General features: G+C 42.4%; 1 protein-coding gene across 1 annotated transcript in view; it reads right to left on the reverse strand.

The window, feature by feature from the left end:
• kcnip1a (Kv channel interacting protein 1 a) overlaps window positions 1-5,983 on the reverse strand; it is a 24,433-nt gene extending 18,450 nt beyond the window's left edge. Inside the window, exon 1 of the mRNA XM_079670923.1 lies at window positions 5,549-5,983. Within this exon, the coding sequence (XP_079527049.1) occupies window positions 5,549-5,606 (58 nt within the window). The 5' untranslated portion in view covers window positions 5,607-5,983. The remainder of the gene's footprint in view (window positions 1-5,548) is intronic.
• Between the last annotated feature and the right edge of the window lie 4,683 nt (window positions 5,984-10,666).

Genomic DNA, 10,666 nt, shown 5'->3' on the forward strand with positions numbered 1-10,666 from the left:
CAGCACATGAAGAGATGAAGAGACATCTATCAGAAGCACGACACAACTGTGACCCATGACTCACTGACCTGATGCTTATTAAGGCACGTGGATGCATCATTGATTATTTACATCAAAACAACAGCACACACATATCCTGAGATCCTCAGATGACGTACTTTTTTCGAGCCAGTGAGCAATATCCGGATGTTATCACATTGTAGCGCAGAGGCGCAGTGAAACAAACACTGCATACTGTTTGAATGTCCCCGATTATAAATAACCTCACTGTTTATTTTTCTTACACTTGCACAGATAATTGAAACTTTTATATTTGTTCTGTTCTTCTCACACACTTCAACATATTTACATTTTTTAGAGGTCACAAACCAAACAGAGATGTAGATATACTTGCCGACGTGTTTCCTCAATAAAAAGCTTGTTTGTTAATATTTTTAAAAGTCATTAAAAACTTGACTACGTGACATTAGTGGATTAGTCATTTTCTGTTCTTCTGCTGCCCTATTTCGAAGTGGAAAGAAAGCTTATTTTCACAGGCATAAACCGTTCCTGCAGGGCTTAATTAGTGTAATGAACATGTAGATAGAAATGACTAATTTGCTGTGCTTGCATAACCTCCGCCCTAAAAAAATAAATATATATAAATATAACACTTATTTTCTAAATGAGGCAAAGGTGAGTCTAAAAAACTGTTGGTGTTTTTTTATGTATGTTGCACAGCCCTACCTAGTGTCAGCAGGAAGTACTTAAAATAATAATTCCAAAAATGTGCAAAAAATATTTATCTTAAAATATATTTTAAGATCATGTTTAGTCATCTGATTCGTCTGTACATTGCTGTTTTAGTCTGCGCTCTTCTGATTAGTGTGTACAGTGTGTGCCTATTGAGCCGTGCAGAGTGATGTGGGGCAAGCCCCGATCTAGCCCCTCTCTCTGCTGTCAAAATGAACGTAACTGTGAAAACTACACTGCGCATGCTCAGAGTCTTTTTGTATTCAATGTGTGCGGCAAAAGAATAATCACCAGTGGGGCAAAGTGCTGGCAACCCCACCAAAACGTCATCTCATAATTCAGAGAGCTGATTGGCTGTAAGTAAGTGTGCAGCGAAAAGTGTCGTTGTGAAGAGGAGAAGAGGGAGCAGCGTATAGCCATTAAAATCAGTAAAACGGAAAGAAAATGAATGCAGTTGACCATCTACTTCAGCTTTGGTAAGTTCATTTGATGTCATATCTTTTGTTGATCTTCTGTGTTTTGCCTATTGCTCTGCTGGATCGAATGATATTGTGACCTCTGTGATGAGTATTTACAGCCTATGGTGTTATAATGCTGAAGCTTTACGGTTGTTGTTATTGTTAAGTATTGCTTTGTGATGGTGCCCTTTACTGCATGTATTAAGGTGTATTACAATAAGACATCCCCATGCTGTGTACGTAAATGTTTGCGCTGACAGTTGCTCCGTGCTCTTCATTCATTCATATGCTCTCCCTCTCTCTCTCTCTCTCTGTGACGATGAGCTCACTGTTGCATCGGAACCATGGATAGCCTACAGCTATTTGTTTACGTGTTTAAAAAAGCACCTGAAGCTTATAAACATCTAAGTTGTTCATGCTCCACCACTTTTGTACATAAAAAAACACCACTGGGATTACTTAATGCTCAATTGACAACTTGCTTACACTCAATGTCCCAGTAGCCGCAAATAGATCAATATAGATTTGAAATCATGTTTAGTGAGTCTGAGAGCATGTGGTTCACTTTAGCAGCATTTGTCCTTTACTATGAGTCTCATTTCAGCTATCACATTAATTTAGTTCAAGTGGTGTGCGTCACTGCTGTCATAACTGTGCATACAGGCCTGACCATATAGTCAGAGCTAAGTAGCTATCTATATTCATCATCTGCATTTGTCTCATTGGATGCAGTGTTACAAAAGCCTGAAGGTAAGCACAGGGCTGAGCTCTCTATGTAGATAAATGCATTGAAAATGTTGTTTATCTTTGAAGAAGTGAGAAAAACCTTTGGCTGCACAAATTATGCAAATTAAGTATGTTTATTTATACAGTATATTGATTTTCTATTTAATTTAATGCTCCAGCGTGGGTTTAATTTGAAACACTGAGAGATCAAAGGATGACAGAGGATCTTAAATGACAAGCATCTTTTTGAAATAGAAATTATGCTTGCTTTGAAACTCTAGTATAGAAAGGGGTGTACAGAAATAGGAGATATGCACTTGTAATATCACAATTTCATCATCCCACGCTCATACTGAATTACACACACACACACACACGCTTCGGGCATGGGATTAACCAGAAACACATTTTCATTTTGCCATGTGCCTAATAAAGCTCTTTTGCTGTCCTAGTTGGGTCTTTTGGTGCACTTCTTCTGATGTGCACGGATGAGAGAGAGGGGTGGAAACTGTAAATCCTATTAAAGAAGATGGGCTACTTTCCTTTCCGCTATTTAGCCCTACAGCAGATGGAAACATTGAACCAAACACAGTTCTTCTTCCGCGTACACTTACACAGGCACGAACACACAGATATTTACATATATTCTGCCGGCCCCAAACTCTAACTCTACATGAAAGCAGTTGGAGCGATCTCAGAGTAGGGCAAGGCTATATTCTTTGCAAAAACTGAAATCACAAAGAGATGTGAAGGTTTGGGAGAGACAGATGGAGAGAGACAAGGAACCCAAGATAAACAGAATAGGCAGAGGAATAGCCATAGATCAAGGAGAGAGCGGCTCGGAAATAGAAGAGAAAGAATGAAAGGGAGGAACACATAAAAGACAAAATGAGGAGGTGAAATGAGGTGAGAGTGAGCAAGACAAAGAGAAAGACGGGGGAAATTCACTTGACAGAGAGAGAGAGAGTACAGAGAAATGAGAGTAGAGGCTAAAACAAATGGAGCGAACAGACAGGGAGATGAATGTGGCGGCAAGGTGCAGGTTTTTGTAGTTTATAACACAGCCGCTGGAAATATTTCACAGGTGCAGAGAAGTTTGTGCACAGAGACAGTGGATAAATATTTTTTTTTGCCCACGGGACGACATCCCTTTAAATCCTAAGGCCATATGAGCTGGGGAGGACACTGGCCAATATCTCTGCCTGGGGCTTCTCTTGTGGGAAAACGATGATTTTATGTAGGCCACAGCATCAGTTTGGCTTCCTTTAGTAAGTCACACCGAAAACAATAGCACCTCCTTCCGTTTGCAGAGCAAGTCTCTTGAATTAGTTTCAGTCAATTCCTCTCTATAAAAGGCTTTGATTAGAACTGTAAATGGACGGAATTTGTTTATAGCTTCCACACTAAAGCTCTGTAGACAGTGCCTGTGATTCACAATGCACTGCACAGGATATGGAGAGTTGAGGTTTAGTTTCTTGATCAAGGATACTTTGAACTTTCGACAGGAGGCGCTGAAGATCAAACCACCAGCTCTGCCATTAACAGACAACCTGCTCTACCTGTGCCCCCTAAGAATAAAACATTGACTAACTTTGACCCCTTGTCATGGATTTTTAACTGACAGTCGCTCAAAACTTCAGAATAATAAATCTCAAGTTTATCAAAAATGCAGTCCCCTAAAGTCAATTTACAGAAATAAAGAACACTTTTTGACCTACTGATCTTTTGTTGACAACAGCATATTCTCCAAATCTACATGTGACAATATTTGCTATCATAGTGTCTACCAGCTGGCCTAAACATGCCAACGCACCTTGGTAACATCATCTGTTGTCGGCAAAACAACAGTAAGTATGCGCACTTATTGTGTCAATTTGAATTTAAGGCTATGGAAAGATATTGAGTCATTCCAACTGGAAAGGGTTAATTCCAAGTGAAGGCCTCTCACACTATTAACATTTATAGTCATTACATTCATGAGTTTGACCTGCATTCCTTGCACAAAGTCAGACTGTAGCTTAGAAAAGGCCATTCTCAGCAAGTTAACTTTGGGCTCATCTCAGCTGGTTGTTGCCTCGTGTTGGTGGTGATCAAGGTTGGGCCAACCTTCCATGAAAAAAGAATCCTGCCCTGCTTTCATTAAGACACTTTTTATAACAGAGCAGCAGATGGTGAAACACACACAGACACATTCACTGACACACACACTGCGGCCCCCTGAGGAGCAACCTCGCCTCCTATCCTCAACTTTCTCTATTTCTCACTCCCACTTTTCCTCATCTAGTGGCCTTCTTTCTCACATCCTAACAGCGCAAACTTCAAAGTGGCTGCTATTTACAGGTTGCCCTAACTACAAAGGATTTTCCGATGTAAAATGGGCCACAAAACACATCCCTTTTGCTTTGTAAGCATTGTTGCCTTTCTCAGCTAGTAATTGGGTTAGAGAATAACAAAGCAGACAAATGTGTTTTCTTGGTTGTTCCAGTAATTTTTCTATATGTTTCAAATGTCAGGCTACACCTTGAAAATGTGTCTGAATCAGAACAGATCTGAGATATCTTCGAAGAGAGATGTTGCCATGCAATGAAAGGATAGAAGAATTAAAATAAACATCCCACGCAGGATGCTGTGCCTGTATTTATAGGGTCTTTCTCTGACAGGTTTTTTACAGCTATAATAAGAATACTCTGTGTAGTCTCACTGTAGCGTTTGACAGGTATAACACAGGCAGGCATTTTTCCTACATGAAATTCACAACCTGTTATTTACTGTACATCACTTTCATCGCCTACACAGTTTCTGTCACAGCATATGTAACACACATCCTGTTTAACATGATGTCACTGTGGCTTAATGGTCCAATGAAGAATTCCTTCTTCGTGTGTTGAAACATGATCCGGCTGCTGTTTTCTGTCTCCTCAGTTTATTAGAGGCAGCTCCAGGTTTGAGGTCAACATACGCAGAACAGATCAAGGCCAAAGGCTGATGGGCCGCACTGATTGACTGCGCACATACTGCGGCCAGTGGCCACACAACGTACACAAAATGTATGTCCCCCTTACTCACTCCTACATGTAAGGAGCAAATTGTGTGCGTTTATATGTTCATGGAGAAGGCTGCCAGGTCTATGAAAACACACTCACACACACACACACACACAAACAAACACACATGCACACATCAAGTGTCAGGGCCAGTTTCCTCCTGTCAAACAGTAGCAGGGCAGACAGGAAGCAGGGTGGCTTGGAGAGCAGACAGGGGTGAATGCCATCACCTTTTATAGACATGGCATGGCTGCACACAGTGACACACACCCAAACACACGCAAATACAGTATATTTCTAAATCCAAAGGACAGATGGCCTAGAGATTATGCTAAACCAATAATACATTACATTTTATGCCAAATTTACATTGCTGCTCAGTATACAAGGTTCAGCTCATTCCCATAATGCACTTCTCTGCATTATTCATGACTCGGAGAGCAATCATACACGACACTGTCATTACCACAAACACGCTACAGGACAGGTGCTCCTCTCAAATGACAGTCACATGCATTTGAACCTACGCACATCCTCTCAAGTGTGTTAGAGGGAGACATTTTATCCCCTAAAATAAATCTTTCTTACCTTTACGGTAGTTCACCTGCTTGGTTTGCATGGAAAAGGTTCCCACCACGAGACCCATGTTGACTTCTGGTCGCAGGCAAGTTGTGAGTGCTTGTGTGTTTGTGTGTTGTCCTATTAAAGGTGTGCTAGTGAGTGTGTGTACGCTACAGTCAATGAGTGTGTTTGGTTATTAAGTTAGTCCAGCTGTATGTGTTGTAGTACCGATATCACTTCTCATTCTGCCTCCCACCACACTGCTCCACCGCTTCTGCTCCAGGGTGTGTGCGTATGTCTGTGCGAGTGAGTGAGTGAGATAGAGAGAGCGGATGTGTGTGTGTGAGAGAGTGAGATTGTGAATGAAATAGCGGGCGCACATGCACTCTGAGGCTACCTTTGTCTACGCTGTCACCGAAGCTGCCTATTTTACATTCTCTCTATCCCTCTCTCTCTCTCTCTCTCTCTCTCTCTCTCTCTCTCTCTGCCGTGCAGACCCTCCCTCTTTCCTCCCCCTTCCTCTCTCTCAGTGTGTCCCCAGCCACCAGACTGTCATTCCATCAATTCCTCTCTGCCTCTTCATGTGTCTGCTTCTCTCTGCTCCCTCTTCCCCTCCTGTATGTCTCAGTCACTCCTCTTTGTCTGTCTAGAGGGGGGAAAGGGTTTGCACGCAGTTGCACAGAAAAAGGCAGAGAGTGAGGGTGAAGGGTACGTGAGGGGAGAACAGGAAAGGATAAAACTCAAGGAACAGAGCAAGAGAAAATCAAAAGGGAATGAGAAATACACAAGGAGTAGGAGAGGAGAGGAGAAGACAGAGACAAATTAGGAGGCTTCACAAACGGTGGGGGAGGCAAAGTGAGGGTGGGAGGGAGATAGAGAGGGATGAAGAGAGCAAGAGGTGAGGGAAGATAAGGAAGGGCTTGACTGATCCATCCCTCGTTGCATTCAACAGTCAAACGGTCTGACTGTGGGGAGAGTATTTGCTGCTTTATCTCTACATGCACAGGTCTTACAGGTGCTGTGTGAGTGTGTGTGTGTGTGTGTGTGTGTGTGTGTGTGTGTGTGTGTGTGTGTGTGTGTGTGTGTGTGTGTGTGTGTGTGTATAATTATTCGGTTGGGTCATGGACAAAGCCCCGTACATCTGACACCATCACATTTCCTGAACACTGCCTTGCATATGTCAGCGGCGGCATAAAGGCAAGCTGTATACCAGACATGTGTTGGCTCTAAAGTCTGCTGATGTATCCATCACACTGTCACACACACACACACACACACACACACACACACACACACACACACACACACACACACACACACACACACACACACACACACACACACACACACACACACACACACACACACACACACACACACACACACACACACACACACACACACACACACACACACACACACACACACACACACACACACAAACCTGGATTAAAGCCAATACACAGTCCATCTCACACATGTACTCCTCTGTCAATCACGCTTAACCCCTTGCTGCCCTCAATATTTCCCCCTGCTGTTGAGATTGGACGGGCTGCACAGGCGCTATTGACTGCAGCCCCAATTGAAATTCCTCACGTGGCTTTGGCAAAGAAAACAATTTACAGGCGAGCCGTCTATGTGGTTGAGCTGAGGCCATCAAAGCCAATAATAAAGCTATTAGGCCAGGGTGGCATATATTACAATCTACTCCCTCCACAGCTGAGGATCAATACAGACTGAAAACAAGAGCGAGGGAAGGAGGAGGTGAAGAGCGGACAAGAGAAAGAATAATTAAGGAATGAGGCAGAGAGAGGTAGACAAAGACATGAAGAAAAAAAGAGCACTGGATAAAGGTGAAAGACAGGTATGGAAGAGATAACCAAAACACACACACACACACCTCCTCTTTCTCCTTTTCTAGCTCTGCAGACAGAGGCAAATCTGACAGCAGGCTCTAATCAAAATCAAACAATAACAACCACAATCCCCACACAAGCACACATACAAACACCCACAAGTGAGAGTGGCAATAAATCCAACAGGTTTTTTAAATACACACTACAGCAGCGCGACACACACACACACACACACACACACACACACACACACACACACACACACACACACACACACACACACACACACACACACACACACACACACACACACACACACACACACACACACACACACACACACACACACACACACACACACACACACACACACACACACACACACACACACACACACACACACACACACACACACACACACACACACACACACACACACACACACACACACACAATCCTGAAAGCTCGGCTGAACAGACGAGATAAGGGAGCGTGATTTGCTGTAGTGACGATGTTTAACTTCAGTGGAGGGGTTACACACACATTTATCAGTGGAGAGAAAGCATTTGGTTGATCAAACAAGATGAAAAACCACTGGATACACTGAAGAAAAACACTGTGGAAAAAAGTCGTTTTGATCTCTGCAAAGCTGACATTTTCTAAATTCCAAGTCTTCAAACTGAACTGAATAAAGTTATTTAAAGAGGATAGAACGCAATCAGTGAACAATTATAACGGAATGAAATAGAACAGAAAGAATAGAAAAGAATAGAACAGAAAAAGAACATTACAGAATAGAATAGGGAGTCCTTGATATTGTTAACAGTTGTTAACAAAAACATCTGAAATAGATGATGGGATACAATCTAAAAGCCACAGCCTCTGAAGGACTGTGTGTGTAGAAGGATTGGTTTGTTGATTGGTTTTATTATTTGGGAAATAACACAACGTGTATTAAGTCAGTTGTTCAAAACCCTGAATCCCAGAGCCCAGTAGGCAGTGAAAGAAAACAAACCTCCTACAACGCTGAGTTGTTCTCGATGTTATTTATAGCACTTCAGTCTTAGAATAAATTGATATTTGCATCTTTTGAATCCTTATTGCTTAGTTTCTAGTCATTATGAGGAGAATTTTCTAAACATTTCAGACATACTGTTTGATCAAGGAGATTTATCTTGAACGTGGTTCTCCGATCACATTCCACTGCAGCAAAAGGAGCTGACCAAGGTAAAGAAATGTGGTCAGTGGCAGTGATGAGTGGGGTCTCTGCTGCTTACATCCTACAGAAAATACACCCTAGAGAATAAGGCTTGGTTGGTAGCATCACTTGCAGGAGGAGTGAAATGCCAATGACCTTGGTTAAGCCTGGGAGTGAAAGATCATTGGAAACAGATGACATCAGCTGTCTGTGAACATCAGATCTGAAGAGGTCACAACATCAATTGGAAAGAGCCAAAGTCATCCAACAGGAGTCAGTGAAAGATCGAGGAGGATAATTACATTCTACGTCAGAGACCATCTGACTGTATCTACAATCTATCCAACCATCCGCGATCTCCAATGCATCTTCCCCCTTTGGGGAAAAGAATAATAAGACCTGCAGTATGGCTGCCACAGGGCTCAGTCCCTTAAACCTAGACACATGTCATGGAAATAATAATTTGTTACTAATTACAGAGAAAATAAAGAAAAAGTTAGTGATTCTTCATTTGTCCAAGGAGCTGCTTCAACATTTTATAATAATAATAATAATAATAAATGGGATTTATATAGCGCTTTTCTAGACCCAAAGACGCTTTACATTATGAGTCAGGTCGACAAACAAAACAAGAACAAAAACACAAACAAAAACAAAAAACAAAACAAAAACAGAAAAGCAGTCAGGAGGATGTTGGTTCAGAGGGGGGAGGGGAGGGGCGGGTTTAAGGATAAGCAGAGTTGAAGAGGTGGGTTTTGAGACGGGACTGGAACAGGGTGAGGGAATCAGACTCACGGAGGTCTTGGGGGAGGGAGTTCCAGAGCTTCGGGGCTGCCACAGAGAAGGCTCTGTCCCCGAAGCTCCGGATTTTGGCCTTGGGGATTGAGAGCAAACCGGCTGAGGTGGATCTGAGGGACTGGGGTGGTTGGTAGAGGATGAGGAGGTCAGTGAGGTAGGGGGGGGGCCAGATGGTGGAGGGCTTTATAGGTGAGGACCAGGAGTTTGTAGTGAATGCGGTGTGAGACGGGAAGCCAGTGGAGTTCTTTGAGGACCGGGGTGATGTGATGCCATGATTTGGTGTGGGTGAGGAGTCTGGCGGCTGCGTTCTGGACACGCTGGAGTCTGTTGAGGGATGTAGTGCTGATGCCGAAGAGGAGTGAGTTGCAATAGTCAAGGCGGGAGGAGATGAAGGCGTGAATGAGTCGCTCAGCTGCGGAGCGGGTGAGAGAGGGACGGAGTTTGGCAATATTGTGGAGGTGGAAAAATGAGGTTTTTACAACTTGGCGGATGTGGGGGTCGAGGGAGAGGGTGGGGTCAAATATCACGCCAAGGTTGCGTGCCTGGGTGGAGGGGGAAACAGGGGTGCCATCGATGGTGAGTGTCAGGTTGGGGGTTTTGCTGAGGGTGGATTTGGAGCCGATGAGGAGGAGTTCACTTTTATTGCTGTTAATGAATAGGGATTTTCTTTGAAAGGACTTTTCTGTTCCACTGTAAAAAAAAAACACAAATAAAAACACCTTTTGCTTGTGTTGTCATCATAGTAAATAATATTGGGTTTCTACAATTAATACGTGAGGATATTAGTACTGCTGTATTTACAGTTAAGTTGGAAGATTTCATATTTTGACATTGGAAACACTGTTTTACCATATAATCAACATAAAAATCATACATATTTATTGATCAATAATTTATTGTTGTAAATTATTGAATTGTACTTATTACTGTATAGCCACCTTTGACCTGCTGTAAACTGAATTAAAGTTATGGTAATGTAAGTTTAACCATTGGAGTTGTATACTACAGTCTCAAGTTTCTTGAACGTAATGTATTAAAAAGTGAGTGGATGAACCTTGTGTTGTATCCTTGTAGGATGTTTTGCCACATATTTCCAAAACTGCTATAAATCTAAACCAATATCTAACTTGATCATTTTTCATGGAATCTAATTCAAAAGTCTGCATTACATATTCTGCTGAAGAACGCAAACTGACAAAGTAATTGATGTATTAAAGTCTGAGTGTTTCAAACAAGGAAACCAAAATGGCTTTGGAGACCTCCACCTGCACTGTAATAACTCAAGACAGCAAC

The sequence above is a fragment of the Notothenia rossii genome (genome assembly GCF_949606895.1).
Source record: "Notothenia rossii genome assembly, chromosome: 3".
NCBI lineage: Eukaryota > Metazoa > Chordata > Actinopteri > Perciformes > Nototheniidae > Notothenia > Notothenia rossii.